Raw genomic sequence first — 17747 nt, forward strand, 5'->3', positions numbered from 1 at the left:
CAAAACTGCAACCCTTACAGTGGTGATCAGAATACCACATTTACAGACAGCTAAAAAGATGGAGTCATGCTCTTGGCTTTGCATATTGGAAACTAGGCAAGCATCACCAAATTGGAGGTCAGTCAGCCATTTCTCAAGAAACCCCTAGCAACCTGTGGAGGGATGGCGGGTTTGGTGCATCGGGCTGACTTTGTTTTAAAAGTAAAGTTAAAAAAAGAGTTAATTATGTATATTTCATAATGCATAAAAGAGTACCTGTTATAAAAAACAAATCCAATAGCTCTAAATTCTAGTTCTATTCCTGCCTCAGGTTTCAATACTTTTAGTCACTGACCTGAAATAAATATGCAGCAAGTAAACTGAGTAAATTTAATGAATGAAAAGACAATCATGTCACAAGGACAATGTGACGGACACACCACTTCAATAGGCGGTCAGCAATGGCAGTACCTGTATCTCTTCCAGTTTTCCTTTTAGTGGGTAAACCGTATGTCAGTATCATGCAGATGCATATTTAAGTGTATCAATGCACTCTTCCTATTTTCAATTCTAAGTTTCCCACATTCACATCTGAAATAATGTATTTGCAATATATTTCCCCAGCACAACACTATACTCATATATATATATATATGAGTATACAACACTAAACTATATATATAGTGTATCATGTGATCGGGCTTTATGACAGCAGAAATTTGTCATTTCATTGTCCTAAACTGAAATCCGATGTTATTTTGATATGCAGTTTGCATGTTTTTGCTTTTACCAATGCTTTATTAAAAATCTATTTATATATATTATCATTTATATGCATCTAAAGCAGGTGATATTTTATTAACATGACATTTTGTGACTTTATATTGTGGCTTTTGGTCATAATACGTGACTTTGGTAGGATTTGGTGTTCTTGCCCCTTGCCAAAAAAACAAAATTAGTATTTTTTTTAGACAAGGTAACCCATGGTTACAGTGCTTCTATCAGTCAGAGGACCATGTTCCTTCCCCTTCAGATTTCTATATAAAGGGGTCTGTCAAAGAAACCCCTTTAGCTCCTCCTAATATCAACACAGACAAGAAGGGATTGAAGCACACACAGAGAGCAGGAGAGCAAGAGTGAATCTGCAGCATGACTCTGGCTCATAGGATTCACTGGCATGTTCTGCTCCTCTTCCTGGCAAGCCTCCGAGGACAGTGCAGGTACATACAGGTGAGCTCATCCTCCCTTTATCCCTTGCACCTGTCAGCTGATTTACTATGAAAAACTTTGTCATACACTAGCAATCCAATAAATATAACAGAAACAAAAATGTTGTAAAGTCATGATAAAAAAGGATCAATTTATTTGATATTTTTCTGTTATAGGTAAGAGATGCAACAGAAGATGCCCTGGTTCTTTTGAACCCAGATTTTAAACGTGAATTATCTCAAGAACAGATATATAGAAGGTCACTCAGTAAGTATACATTTGGATATCACAGGACAGTAAAAATGTGTATTGTTCATTTTGACAATATGAGTATTTTTTTTTAGCTATTTTTAAAAAAGAATGTGGTAGTTTTAATCTAGATGTAGAAAATACCTACTGTATAGTGTAAATTAGAATAAAATGTGATCTAGTATAAAGTATCTAGAATAAAGTGTAAGGAAGTATTTCTACTCTATTAATGTATTGGAGTTTCGTAAATATAAATAATATTATTAGGACAGTATAATGTGTGCAATAAAAAATGTTATCAAGAAGGATTTCTAAAAGCATGCTTTACTAATGTAACAGCAGTTTAGAAAAATATATCTTGTTATAAAAGATGTAAGAAATTGTGCTATATATATTTTTAACAAAATGTTAAAGGCTGCTTATATAAACATTAAAATGGTTCCCTTTAATTGTGCATGATAAGGTGTTGTTAGTAAAAAAGAAAATAACTTTATCTATTATTCTACTTCCCATTAGGGTGCATTGACATGCTAAGTATAGATGGACAGTTCACATTTAAAGCAGAACAACCTCAGTTGCACTGTGCTCTGTTTATTATTGGAGAACCAGAGGAATTTATTACCATTGAATATAACTTTGTAAATATAGATTGCCTTGGCGGAGACATACTAAAGGTAAGATGGTTATGGTACAATCACTTTTAATTTTACAGCATGTTAGTAAAGCAAACTTAGGTGATCTTTGTGACTCCATATAGTCTATAGAACAAGGATATTGTTTATAATTGTGACTTTATTCTGAAAGGAGAGATCCACAATATTCACAAATAAGAATAGGCAGTGTGCTGCCCAGTACAAAAATTAGTATTACTATATGTTAAAATGTGTTAATATGTTCATTTGGATCTGTATTATGTTGGGTACACAAAAGACTAGTGCAGTCTTTTTGATTTATAGGGTAAATAAAGGGAATCTAGTTTGCTTGCAAACCTTGATTTTTGTAAGACATGTAAATTGAAGACTGTTGAGTCTGTGTGCTACTGCAACTGTACCAGGTTTCACCAGCTAGTGACTTTATAAGTGAAATGCGTAATTTTAAGCCCAACACTCATTTTTATTTATATTACTTAAAATTAATTTGCTTGGAAGCTATGAAAATATTACAGCAGCAAAAAATAAAGGTGGAGTTGGGTTTTCACTAGCAGCCAACTACAAAAGGAGTATGAGATGGCAGGAATAGGCAGCTGATTTATTAGCAATGGTTTGAAATAATTCATTAGCAGTGGAGTTCCTTTCGTACTGTGGATTTTAAACAGCAAAAGTCCCATGAGAGGTAGAGGAGCATGTGTAAAAGAAGAACAAGATTGTATGGCACCTGATAGAACTAAATAAACTGCTTTACTGGAAATCAGCAATTGATGTTTATCCCAACCAGGCACTAGAAAGATGTTCACTTAAAGGAAAGATGCAAACAATATTTATTTTGTTCTGCTATCCATGTTTCATGTTTAAATTAAAAAGACATTGGGACTGACTAAAAGAACCTGCTCACATACCAAGGTGAATTATTACTCTGCAAGGGATAATTCACTTATCTTAGTAAATGTGAGGGATAGTCACTTTGCAAAGGATACCTAAGTACATGCAAATAATATATATATATATATATATATATTTTTTTTTTTTTTTACATGCCCATGATTGGATGCTTGAAGTCTGCAGAGCTTCATCTCATTTAGTACCCAAAGTATATCCCTTTCAAGGGGATAATTCATTTTGCTAAGTGAATATTCTATAATCATTTAGGAAATCAATCCAATTAATTTGTTATCCTCTAATGGAAGAAGTTTAAGGAGAATGACTTGTGTAAAGGGATTGTAATGTTTATGATCTGATGCAGAATACAACTAAGAGCAGCATCTTTCAGACAACATACCAAGAAGGTATCAGCAGAATCACTTTACTGATAATATATATATATATATATATATATATATATATATATATATATACTGTAGTAATTTATAGTATAGTATATAGTAATATATATACATAGTCTTATATTTCATGCACTTTCCATGTGCTCTTATTCTGTAAATATGTAATTCTAGATGTACTTTCCCATCATTTAATTAGTCCCAGTACGGGGGACTTTTCAGCTGTAAGTTGTATGATAATGGCTCTGGCTAAATTGTCATTCAGTGAGATATACAATCAGTTTGTTTCCCTGATGGTCACTGTGTGTGTCAACATAAAACCACATCCCCTGTAGGCAAGGCTCCTACATACATTTTACAATGTTGGATTGCACTAGAGCTTACAAATGATTAGGGAGAAAAGTTTTAAGTAATCATGTTGTCTAACTAAACCTGCCCATCTTTTATTCCTATGAACAATATCTAGACTTTATATAGACATTGAATAGACATTATTGGTAAAAGTGATCTTCTGTGTCCCCTGATGTTCTGGGTTGCCCCTCCTGCCAACCCCAACTTCACTACTTTGCCCTGTAGTAATGTAAAGTTGGCAGGAGTTTTCTCTTAGAGCATTCAGGGATACAGGAGATTGATACAGTGGACCAGCGCTCGGCTCTGAGTGTAAGAAGTGGTAAGTATATGCTTTCTTTTTCACAGGGGCAGTGTTTATGGTCAGTTTCAGTTAGGTGACAGGGTCACATTAAACTGTACTTGTGCTGACTATAGACCCTAAACCAGTGTTTCCCAACCAGGGTTCCTCCAGAGGATGTTAGGGGTTCCTTGAGCAAAGGTCAGTTTGTACCTCCCAGGTCAGTTTAACTGACACTGGTGATTTTGGCTATCTGTAGGGTGACATTCTTTCCACTGGACAACAATGTAATAGGCATTCTTCCTACTGACCACCACACTAATGTGAGATGTGGATATAGTACTTGTAGCAGGGGTTCCCTGACAAGCCATTACTATCCACTGTAGCTGCTTTCAATAAAATGGTTTTAATTCCTTATATACTAAAAGATCCAAACAAAGACTCAGTATCAGTGCTGTTTAGCTTAGAAACACCTGCATGGTATTTACATGGGGGGGGCTGTCAGTCTGCTAGGAATCTGCTCTCATAGTGGTTAAAAATGATTTCTGCTACAATGCTTATCGATACAGAAATGAATGAAGGTTAGTTTAAATGACAGTTTACTATTAGTTTAACATATGTACATACTTAACTAAGCATGGTCTGTGCACAGGTAACTTTATCATGTGATTTACATACATATCCATATTAATGCTGTTCTGAAAAATTGTGTTTAAGTATAAATATTTTTTTTTTTTTATTAATTACATGGAACTGCAGGCTGTGCTAAGTTATTGTGTTCTGAGAACAAGTGATGTTACCTGACAGCCAATACGATTGCCAGCCGCCCTACATAATTATCTATTCCATACTGTTTTATTAATTGATGAGAGAAATGTGAATATATAATATGAGAGGTTTATTCATGCCAACTGGTGCAAAAAAAAAACACAACCTAATACCTGATAGGGACCGCAAACAGATTTTGTAATGCATCTTAGATAAGGCATAATATAGTCTACATTTTTACCACATTACATCCATTACTTGCATAGGGAAAATAGCTATACGTTTTATGTGTTTACTTCTTCACATATATTGTTCCTTTCATTGATCTGAGTTAAGGGCCCTATAAAAATTTTGCTGTGGGTCCCTCTGAGTTGTAAATCTACCCCTGGCATCAATATAATATTTTTTTATTGCATCTTGGCAAAAAAATTACTGTACAGGTTCAACTCATTCATGGGTGCTACTTTGCATCCGAGGTCTGAAAAGTATATGGAGGAAGGAGGGATCTTTGTGCTAGGGTAGTTATTGGTAGAGGGATGAGGGTAGGTCCAGCAGCATCAGATGCAGGAGGGGCCCCTGCCTTGGGCGATATGTTACAGGGGTGCAGCTAAAGCAGCCTTTGCATTGGCCAGACATATCTCCCACTGTGCAGTTCACTGAGAGCTCAGTCATGCAGATTACATGTGCAGCCAGTGATACTTTGCTAAGCTGGTTATATGGGTTAATAAACAATGGGGTTGATTTACTAAAGGAGTTTAAGCTGTTCACTTAGCAAAGTGAATTATCAGTCTGCCAGATACATTTTCCTTAGTTTTGTCAATGAAATGAAGCTCTGCTGATTTTATAAATTCAATCACATCCAAGCATAAATCATGTTTTCTTGCAATTCCTTGCAGGGTTTTTGGGCACTCTTTGCAAAGAGAATTTTTACTATATTTACTAGTCCAAGTGAATTATCCCTTGTAGTAATTGTGGTAATTCACTTTGCTAAAATGTTGTTAAATAAATAAGCAGCACACCTACTTTTTTTGCTGGAATATACTTACTTTTATAATTAAAATTCATATTTACCTTTTGAGGTGTGGGCCTGGGGTGGGGCCAGTTGCACCATGGGACCCTCCTCTTATGATTTGGGCGAATGGTTCCCCTTTTCCTTCTATCTCTATCTTCAACCCAATCTTGGGGCTGGCAGGAGAGAAGTTGACCCTGTATATCCTCTCTGCTGCCTGTCACCTGGCTGTCTACTCTGTATAATGTAATGCAACTGCTAGTTGTTACAGTGAAACAGCCTACCTTTCCAATTGTCCTACCTGGAAGAATAAGATCATGAACCTACCTAGAGAACACCTTATGGACTTTGGTTACAGGCAACAATGAACATGGCCTTGGCTGGGTTCCTCTTCTGCCGCTCATCAAAACAGGACAGAAGAATAGGTGTGTCTGCCCTCACTGAGAAAGGATTGGGTAGAACAGAGAGGACAGGGGATTTAAAGCAGATTGAGCAGGGTACATATGGCCCCCAACATAGACTAAAATGGGCTCTGAATAAAAGGTCATCACGGGGTTGGGGGAGGGGGTGAATGTTGGATGAAAATGTAGATTCTGGGGCATGAGCAGGGGGAAATAAAGTGGATTTTTGGATATTTATGGATAAGTAGATAGAAGGAGAGTAACGAATGGATTTAAAATATTTTGAAAGAGGCAATAAACGTGGGATAGATGTTTGTGCTGTGGAGAAAGAGAGTTTGGGAAGAGGGATAAAGTGTGGGTTTATATGGGGGAGTTGTTGCTTGGAGGGAGATTTTTTGCTTAAACGGAAGGGAGATACCTAATTCAGTGAAAGGTGAAGGGAGATTGTTACTAGGAAGAGGGGGAAATTGTTTATGGTTTATAGGGGAGTTTTTTCCCTGTAAATTTAGCTTGGGTATTATTTTCCAGGCAGAACATTTATTGAGGAATTTTAGTTGGAGGAAGAAGGAAATAAGAAGTTTGTATTTTTGCTGCTGAGCTGTATGTTAAATACTTTTAATTCCTGCAGTCTGTAAATTACTAACACCTGACCCCTGCATTTTATACATCACATACTCCTGACCCCTACATTTTGTATATTCCTTACTCCTGATTCCAACATACTGTGCTTATATACTAATGAGCACTGACCTCTGTGTTTTACATGCTCCTGACCACCAACACTCAACATATGGTACTTTGGACCAAAGTAACTGGCTTGAAAGTTGTTGGTTTCTCAGAAGCATTCGACAATTTTATTTGAAGTTTTTGTATACATACCATGTGTAATGAAACTTGTTAATATTTTTGATTTGTGTTGTGGTTTGTGTGACTATGAGATTCTCTTTGAGGTAATTGGAGAATATTTTTGTGGCACATGAACTGTGGTATATTTATGCCCTGTGTATTGGAAACACACCCAGTTTCGTGTGTATCATACCCCTTTAAGCCCTGGCACTATTGTCACAATCACACCCACCATGCACAGCGGCAGGCTGCACAATGCATCTTTGTTCTCCTCGGGGTGTCCCAGGTCTTTCACAATCCTAGCAATGCTCCTTGTAGACCAGATAGTCAGTATAGCTGTGCTTATTTGTATCTCCTAGTTATATCTAATATCGAAATATGTTAAGTTTGTGAAACGTTAAATAATTGTAATATTGCATATAAAATGTGCAATATTTAAAGTTATGGGAATATGCTCTCATCATTCATTTGGTCATTTTGCCATAGGAGCCCAGTCATACCTTCTGTTTAGCCAGAAAGCTGCATAGTAAAAAAAAACTTTCACATTAAATGTTTTACCCATCCCGATAACTATATTATTATTATTATTATTATTATTAAACAGGATTTATATAGCGCCAACATATTACGCAGCGCTGTACATTATCGCTGTACACTATAGATATCGAGGAATCCAGCAATTTAAACCACCCTGCCTGTGGACCTTCCTACCTTCAGGAATATTCAAATATTTCTATTATAGGCAGGATTGTAATTCAATTCTCTGGAATGGTATAAAGATCTTCTGGCACTGAAGTTTCTACGATAGCCATAGCTAACAGAAAGCTTTGCACAGCCTCATTCCACTGTACGCCATAGTTCAGCCAGATGAAGAATAAAGAGTAAGTCAGAACTTTATAAGGAACAAGATTTATCAAGAAGCTTCATAAGCATTAAATATTAGATGTTACCCTAGGTGATGTTTATAAATAAAGAATCAGTGACTTTAGGGGTTTGCATTATAAATGGTACATTTGGTATATTTTTACATTGGAATTTCTGTTTTCTATTTATAGACAAATCAGATTTGTTTTTATTTAATACTTCTGTGTTTTTAGAACTGGTATTATTACACATCTGCTTGTGTGGTTTGAATGATTTTCTAATACTTCAAAAATATATATTTTCCTGATAGAGCATGATAATGCAGTTTTCTAGTTAGACACATAGGTGGGTTGGTTTTATTTTTTACAAATGTGATTGCAGGGGATTTTAAATAAAAAATTGGATAGAGAAGACGTGAACTGTTACAGACCTAGACAAACAACTGGCCTATGCATGATTCCTCCTCTTCCCTTATCTTTGGAAGCGGTGCCAAATAAGTTGTGTTATATACAGCCTACAAACAGTTCCTGTATTGAGGACTTGGGGGAACTCAAGAGCTAAAACCCACACTTTTAAATTGATCCTTACCTAACAAAGCAGTGTTTTTCAACCAGGGCTCCGTGGAACCCTAGGGTCCCTCTGAGGGTTGCTAGGAGTTCCTTGAGCAAAGAGCAATTTGAGCATTCTTCTCACTACCCACCTGTGTACTGTAAACTGTGGATATTTGTTATTATAGTCAGGGGTTCCCCCATATTAAATAGCTTGAGAAGGGTTGAAAAATAGCTTTTAGAACAATCCTGAATATTTTAGGTTCCCATGAATTTTTTTTTTTTTTAGAATATCTCTCAGTATATATATTCACAAGTGAACTAGTGGCATTTATTTTGAAGAAGTTATAATTGTTTTATGATAGCACTAGACCAGGGGTGGGCAAACTTTTTGACTCAGGGGCCACAATCTGAAAAAAAATTTGACAGTGGGGGCGGACCGATGGGAGAGTGGGTGGGGTTATGCCATCATGACCCCTCTGAACCTGACGTCATGATGGCAAAACACCGCCCACTCTCCCATCGCAGATCTGAGCCTGCAATGGGGGAGTGGGCAGATTGTGTGCAGGGACACACCCGGCCCACTCTCCCATCGCAGCCTCTGAACTGGGGGACGTGTTCCGCGGCTCTGGCCGGTGCGCCCCCGCCCAACGAGGTCCTTCTCCTGACCCTGCTCGGGATGGCCAAAGCCGTGGAACACCAAAATGGCCAGGGAAACATCTCTATTGGGTCGTATACGGCCCGCAGGCTGTAGTTTGCCCATGCCTGCACTAGACCCTAGTATTGTAAAATGTTTTATATCCAAAATGTAGTTATATTTACAAGTTATGACTGTTGTATGGCTGTTTCAGGAAAATCTTTATGGTGACAAAAGATATCCCCACCCTCTCATTATAAGCAAAATTCCTTCCTGATTCCGTGAGGCAGCCGGATGTTCTCTGGATCAACAGCCACTGTTATTTTTACTTTAAAGCCCTAATACCCAGTTATATTCTGTGCTTTTAGAAAAACATCCAGCTTTTTCTTAAAGCAATCTATGGTAGTTGCTGAAACTACTTCCTGAGGGAGCTGATTCCACAGAATCGGAAGAATCCCTTCCTTATCCAGAGCTTAAACTTTTTTTCTTCCAGACGCAGAGTGCCCTCTTGTTCTTTGTAATAATCTTGTCTTAAAGTGAATAATGGGGAAGAGAGTTCTCTATATGGGCTGTTTATATATTTATACAGGGTGATCATATCCCCCCTTAAACGTCTCTTCTCAAGGGAGAATAGATTCAGTTCTGCTAATCTCTCCTCATAGCTGAGCTCCTCCATTCCTTTTAATAATTTAGTTGGCCTTCTCTGCACTCTCTCTAATTCCACAATGTCCTTATTGTGAACTGGTGCCCAAAACTGGACTGCATATTCCAGATGTGGTCTGACCAATGCTTTGTACAGGGGCAGGGTTATGTCTCCATCTCTGCAGATGTATGTAATGTTTGAGAACCAACACAGAATTTACCACTAAGCAAAACGTGGCCAACATTTTCAATTAATTCTCCATTGATATAAATGTAGCATTTGTTTTTGGTGCAGTAACAGAATCGAAGCTTTCCTACCTGTAATGGTTTTTGATAAAAAAAATATTCATTATTGTTACTGTGATAGTTGACCATTCATTATTATTCTTTCCTTCATTTAATATTAATACTGTGACATCATTGGTGTGTCGCTGTAGTATAAGGTATGTTTCAAAAATCACTGCCAAACATAAACGCTAATGCAACAGTGATATGGGCTGCAATAATTTTGCATGCACTACCAAATAAAAGTTTCTTCACGCTATGTAGGCTTTTAAAACATCCAATAAAAAATCATTTGAAACTTTACATGAAAAACATATGAAGGGGGGCTTATTCAAATAGAAAAGAACTGTGTCATTGGGCTCTGGGTGGTGGCGATAACATCTTCAACTTTGGATGACGTCACTCATCTTTGTGGCTCATGTAAGCCATGGAAGTACATTACTATATAAAGTTTGCTTGCCTTCTTAGTTTGCTGTCACCATTGTAATTTCTACTCCAAAATAACACCATCTGATTCAAATCATGTCAGGTTTTTGATGGCTGGATCATTAAAGGAGAAAAGTTTCCCAGTTCCTTGGACCACCCCCTCTCCACAAGTGAGCGATACACGGATATATGTGAAGATGGCAACATGCAAAGCATCACAAGGTCTTCTCAGAATGTGGCAATGATTTTCTTCAGGGTTCACAAGCCAGGCCATGGCTTCACACTGACAATACGCAAGACACCTAATCTGTTCCGTAAGTTGCTTCATTTCTCCCCAGCAGTATTTCCACTGAGCTATGACATGACCATACATCTCCCAGGGAGAATGAAATAATGAAGGAAATCTGATAAATGTCCAGCCAGTAATGACTATTGATTTTTACTTGTTGTACAGAAGTGAATAAAACTTATATTCACTACTAATAAATACTGATGTACAGTTTTATGACAGGTAAAAAGCGCAGTACTCAATAAAAAATAATTGACGATAACAACCCAGTGCAATCCACTGGCTGCCAAAGCCGTAGCAACATTTTAAGTAAAAACCAATAGAAGATAACTACAAGCCAGTACTGTTTCAGAAATAATATATATAGTTGAGATTTTCAACATTTCATTGTAAAATGTCAGTATTGCTGTTGGTGTAACCAACAAGTAAACATAGATGTATGTATAGATGTATTTGTTTCACTGAAATTAAGAAATATTTACATTTTATGCACCCTCTCTATATCTGAATCAGGCCACAATACTAATAGTAATGGTAATGGCACACATAAACTTTTCCAAAGTTACTTCTTACAGTTTAAGTTTGCTTTAAGGTGTTCCATTTGTAATTTTTCTCTATTATTCCTGTTCTGGTAACAATGCAAAATTTTGTATTTTTCTTATTTTTAGCCTGATGACAGTCATTACCTGCAAATAGAAAAAACAACCTTTCATTTCACGCAAAGGTCTTGTAACAATGAATTAACTAAGCCCAGACCTTTCTACTGTACCTTATGGAGGGGTTCATGGTGAAGGAAAATGTTATCTGAATCATCTGCCATGTTAATTTGATGAAAAATTAGACATCACAGTCTGTGCTGTCATCTGACAGCTTAGAATTGTGTGTAATGGCAAAATTATACACAATCAAACCTCCTTATAGCTGTCATTTAGTACTGAGTTGATTTGGGAGACAGTAAATTTAAGGCTTAGTTGTTAAGGGGGTGCTTAAGGCTTAAAAAGTACAGAGTATTGTTCTTTGTTATCGAGATCACATAAAAAACTTTTGCAGAGGATCTTTTCCTAAAACTGCAGGCTTACTTTATATAAGAATTCCAAGTGAATTTGGTGAAATAGGCATGTATTAATGTGTGTATAATTTGTAGGCTATGCATCTGAGTCCCTGGTCTTTTGCTCAGCCACTCCTTGTATGATCATCAACTTTGGGCTATTATTGGTATACATCTCCACGGCTAAAAACTTCCAAAAGGATGTCATAATGGAGGGGGGAGACCAAAAGATATAGCAACCAATCAGAATTTAGCCTTCATTCACTGGGAAAGAGAAGAAGAAACTTGGTTTGCTGTTCTAGACAATAGTTCCACTTGCTTTAGAATATGCTTGCTTTAGTTATTATTAACCAACCAGCACCTATACTGGCAGTTGAAATAAAAGTGAGTTCTCACATCTTCAGGTAATTAAAATTTAGAGGTGAAGCATATGAAACTTCATAGAATGAGTGGTTGCAGAAAAAAAGTTGTCATAACATTTGTCTTTGTGCATGGAAACATTTAGGACTTTTTTTCACTGAAAGAAACACTTTCTCTTAAATGTGTTGAGTGGAAAGAACAGGGAATACAATGTTTTAACTACACTGTACTATAGTTTCATTCTTTAACTTATTGTTCGTTTTGGTTGTGTATACTGATTGTGGGTAAAAGTTTTTAATGGTCTATTAAAGAAATTTTGTAAAATATTATCTGTATATTTGTAAAATATTATCTGTGTTAAATTTTATCTGTGGACACACATCTGGAATATTTGCTTTAAAAGTCCCAATTACCCCTCAAGTTTTTGATAAAATTGATTCATGTATGTCTAGTGTCGGATGTTGGCTTTGATGAAACTATTTAAATTCGAATTCTCTGTATATTTAGTTTTATGTAGAAAGTTCTCTTCTATTACTTAATATTCAGATGCTAAAACATATGATATTTTTTTCCCTTTAGCATGTAATGTAATCTCCCAATCACCCAGTGGAAAATTTACGATGATCATCCCCCATCAGCATAGAAACTGCAGTTTTTCTATTATATATCCAGTTGTAATGAAAATATCTGATTTGACGCTCGGTCACTTTAATGAGCTACAGTTAAAGGTATGTACACAGCACATGTTTTTAGTTGCCAGACTATCAATATTATGCATTCAATTTCATCTTCAACAAATTGTAGGGGTCATACCTACTCAAGGGTTTATTGGAATGAACTTTTATAAAATGTGCACCATGTAATTCACACTTTGTATATTCAATGTGCTTTGAAGTACAGATGAGGTCTTTTAGTTGGAATCTGTTTTGCTTGTTTTGGTTAGGGAGTGATGAATTTGGTGAGGAGGAACAGGAGGGACGTTACAAGGGAAGTTCATTATTTGAGATGTTCAAAGTAGAGTAGTAGAGCTTTGTAGGTAGTATAACTACAAATTCCAGATGCAACATGAATATCTAATTTATAAATCAGTGGAGTTGTTACAGGCTGAAATGGTGTTTTTATTCTATTCATTTTGATTTTTTAGTATTGTCATAATGCAGTCTTAATGTTAAATGAGGCCAATGCATTTGTTGATTAAAAAGGTAATTAGGCATGTCATTTTTACAGAAGCCACCACCAAAAGGATGTGGAGGAGCTGGAGATTTTGTTGAACTCTTGGGTGGTACTGGATTAGATCCATCAAATATGTTCCCATTAGCTGATCTTTGTCATTCATTTCATGGATCTGGTAAGCAATGCTTTAAATTACTGTAAACGCTAAATGTCATTGTTGTCATTTCATATTGCCTGTTTGGATTCTATCTCTGCTCCCAGTAAACATTCAATCAGCCAGGTTATAAAGCTTGTTCTTTACTATTGTGCCCATGATAACCTAATATTGGCAGCAGTCGTTAAGTTGAGCAAGACATATTTGGTCTTTTTCTTCATTCAGTGATCATTCCCCTTGTTCAAATACAAAGCATTCACTTAGATTAAGTAAATCTGTCTGGTTGTAAGATGGGGAGAGTTTCTACAATAATAATAATGATGGTATAAAAATTGATGTAATATACAGTCATTCTGTGTTCCGAACATACTTATCAGAATGAAGAAAAATAAAAAACTAGCAAAGGGCAATGACACTCTGCTGGGAAGACTGGAGGCAAGATTCTCCTCATTACAGATCACTATTAGATTATATAGGATTTGTCTATGAACATAAGTTGTCAAACAAATTTATTTTCTTTTTATAAGCAAATAAGCACAACCTTGGCCAAATAGGTGGCTGTAAATATTTGGCATGGTTCCTCACAAGATACTTGACTCTGTGTGCAGTGTTGCAACACACACAGAGCCAGCTGCTGGAGACAACATAACTTCTGTGCATGCTCAGGAGGTATATCATGAGTAGTCTTTCAATGGCCGAAAAGGATCACTGTCTTCTCGGCCATGGAGGCTGCGGCCAAAATGGCATCTTCCTCTGGTGTGACAATGATAGGCCCTGGAACTGTCATTGCTGCAGGGTGGCTGCACACAGATAAGTCAGTGCCATAATGGGCAAAGTTTGATTAATTAGGTTGATTGATTAGGCAACATGGCATGGCATGAAAAACATGTTAAATAAGGATTTACATTAACATTAGCTATACATTTGGGGGCTCACACAGTCTAGAACAGTGGTCACCAACCATATTTTTGGTGGTCCGCGGCTCTGGCCAGTGCATCCCCGAGCGAGGTCAGGAGAAGGGGCGCACCAGCCAGAGCCGAGGACTACGTCCCCCGTACAAGTCCCAGGTTCAGGAAAGTGGGCGGGCTGTGTCTCTGAACATAACCCACCCACTCTCCCATTGCAGGCTTAGATCTGCGATGGGAGAGTGGGCGGGGTTATGTCACAATGACGTCACTATGGGGGAGGTTTCTCCCCCTTGGATTGACACCCGGCTCCCCACGCATGCGCGGTCAGGAGCCGGTAATTTTAGTGGTCCGCGGGACCAAAAAGGTTGGCGACCACTGGTCTAGAACATAGGTCCTGATTTACTAAAGCTCTTCAAGGCTGGAGAAGACACACTTCCATCGGTGAAGCTGTTAGCAAATGTTTTCAATACTGGAGCAGATCCATTCCAGGTTTGCTGGATCACCCAGCTTCACTGATGAAAGTTTATCTTCTCCACCTTCTCCACCTCCATCTCTCCTTTAAGAGCTTTAATAAATCAGGCTTAATGTTTTACCACCAGGGTTCTTCCAGAGCTTGATAGGGGTTGCTTGAGCAATGAGCAGTTTGTGCCTCTTGAGTCATTGACCACTGACACCATGAACTTTTTAGCTACCTGTAAGGGTGACATTCTTCCCACTGGCCAGCAATGTAAGAGGCATTCTTTCCAATTACCATCACACTAATATAATGTGAGCTGTGGAAATAGTAATTCAAGCAAAGGTTCCCTGAAGACCTACAAATTATTCAAATGGGGTTCCCCCATGTTAAAAAGGTCTATGCGCTTATTAACACTGGTCTAGAAAGTGAGCAACCAGGCAAAGCAAAATAGAGTAGAATATGGGGTCACAGATCACAGACTAAATAAAAGTATGCAATGTCAACCTGGGGCTTCGAGCTAGAGCAAGGTTACTTTTCCTGTATAAACAGTGATATAACAGAGACAAAATCTTTAAAACAATCTCACTGGATAGGAAACCTATGATTAGGCTACATTCATTAAAGCTGAACTCCATGCACACAAATGAATACACAGATAAAATGCCTATGGTATTGAAATATATGTTATTATTTATTCTGCAATTAATGGTATTGAAATGTTATTGAAACAGTACCCTTTGAATGTAATCACACAGTAGGTGTTTCCAAGCTGATAAAAAACAATTGATCCTTCACTTTTTGGCCTTTTTTAATATTATTTTTGGGGATGGATTACTTCACAGTACATGTAGCCAAAGATATGGATTAATGGCTTAAATATCTTGCAGTGCTTATTAGGAAAATGTACAGGTGTACTAAATTTACCTAACACAGTACGTCTGTTAAAAAAAGTGTTTTGGGGGTCCAAGGCATTTTCTTACTTATTTTTAATTTATAGATGTATATTTTTCAGCCTGACTAAAGAGTATAACACAATCAGGGAGCATGCACGTCACTAAAGCCTTGGCAGGCACAAGAACGATATGGTTGTATTTTGTTGGTCATATTGTAACATTATTGTGAATTTTTTGAATATTTTACATCATTACTATTGTGCTTTGGTTCATAGCTCAAATGAAGATTGGATGTGACAACAGTGTGCTACGAATGGTTTCAAGTGGCAAATTTATTAACCGGGTGACATTTGAGTACACACAGCTGGACCGACAACTGGAAAGACAGCAGGGAAATAGCGTGGAAGAGGTCTGCGCTCCAATTGATTGATCTGCCATTTTCCCCCTAATTCCAAAGCATTATTTTCAAATAAACAAAATCATTATTGTTCATTTCCAACACTTTCCTGTTTATTCAGCAGTTGAGCAAGCAGGAGATAAAACCTGCATAATCATTTTTTAAGTTATTTTTATAGACTCTTCCCTGATTATCTATTCTAATGCAAGATGGCAGTGTGAACTTGTCACAAAATTATAGCTACGGATGTAAACAATACAACATATATAATATGATCATGCCAGGTATGTTGGATGCCTGGTCCTCTGATGCATTATGTGGTTTTATTCACTGATCCCTGTTCCACTACTATATCCAGAAGGACTGGTGAATAGAACCGCATAGACCGCAGAAAGTAACCTGGCATTAAAAAACAGCTAGAAGTATGTTCAAAGCTGGGTATTCCTAAGAGGAGAGTAAAGACCAGCCGTGCTGGGTGCATGGCAGGTAAGTGTTCACTCTTTACAGAAAGGCCTTTTTCTTTTTTTAATCTAGTGACAGTTTCTTAAAATGATCATTATTTTTTCATGCCTGTTCAATTCAATGACCAGCCCGTATATTTCCAATCCAGGATTTGCTTGAGTTTGTTTCTTGGGCACTTATGGACATAATGCCTTCTGACAGATAAAACACAGAAAAGAATATTTATTTATTTATTGGTTCCAAACAGACCTATACATACACATGTCACATTAAATGTCCACTACAAATCAAAAACATAATGGGTGGAGACAAGAAAATCATTTATCTCCCATGGCTTGTGCATTCAGAACTGAGCAAATATAACCTATAACCGATATATACAGACTTGTTTGAAATCACAGGTTAAGACTTGGCGCTCACCAGTGCAAGGTATAGTGCTTATGAATATATATATACTGTATATATTAAACATTGTTGTTGCTTTACAATCCATTGGCTTTTCTAAAGACACAGCAAATCAGCAGATCTCCTGTATTTTACCCTGGTTTTGTCTGACTCAAATGGAGCCATCTAATAGGAGTCACTCTTCTAACTCATTGAATTGTATGAATACATTTCAGATCCTTACACTCCACCTGTTAGCTGAATGTATAAAAGCATAACACTCATAAGCCATAGTTCAAACATTTTTAACTTAAAAGTAAATTAATATGTGTACATATGCATTCTCTTTAACATGATCACTGGGATAGCTATTTATCTCGGAACAGAAGGCTGTTATATCGGAACAGAAGGCTTGATACAGTTGTATGTACAAAGGATTCATCAGGTATTTACACCGCTGGATTTAATTAGCTATAGAATATGTCTAATAATACCAATAATGATCAAGATGATGACATCAAAACTAGGAGCAACATTTGTTTTTTGTCCTATTTTTATTTTGTATGTGAGTACCACTAATCTGTATGTTGAAATTAGATTTTTAATTCCTGGAGAAATAAAAAAGGAAATTAACTTAGAAATATTTTTTTACAGTAAATACAAAGCAGTGATGATGGGTAAGGCACAGTAACAAACAGTAGACAAATCAGAAACTACTGATTTACTAGCTTCAGGTTTATTGGTCATTCTGGGTTATACCCTTTGTATATTATCATTGCTTTGTGCACTACCTGG

The 17747-nt window shown here is 36.9% G+C and overlaps 1 protein-coding gene across 1 annotated transcript; it reads left to right on the top strand.

The window, feature by feature from the left end:
* The first annotated feature begins 1067 nt into the window (after nucleotides 1-1067).
* CRHBP (corticotropin releasing hormone binding protein) lies at nucleotides 1068-16203 on the top strand. The gene is made up of 7 exons (XM_072413801.1): nucleotides 1068-1209; nucleotides 1365-1455; nucleotides 1954-2111; nucleotides 10531-10741; nucleotides 12704-12852; nucleotides 13352-13472; nucleotides 15985-16203. Exons 1-7 carry the CDS (start codon nucleotides 1129-1131, stop codon nucleotides 16137-16139), a joined length of 966 nt encoding a protein of 321 aa, XP_072269902.1. The 5' UTR covers nucleotides 1068-1128; the 3' UTR covers nucleotides 16140-16203.
* Nucleotides 16204-17747: the final 1544 nt, after the last annotated feature.

Source organism: Pyxicephalus adspersus, chromosome 6 (assembly GCF_032062135.1).
Source record: "Pyxicephalus adspersus chromosome 6, UCB_Pads_2.0, whole genome shotgun sequence".
NCBI classification, from domain to species: Eukaryota; Metazoa; Chordata; class Amphibia; order Anura; family Pyxicephalidae; genus Pyxicephalus; species Pyxicephalus adspersus.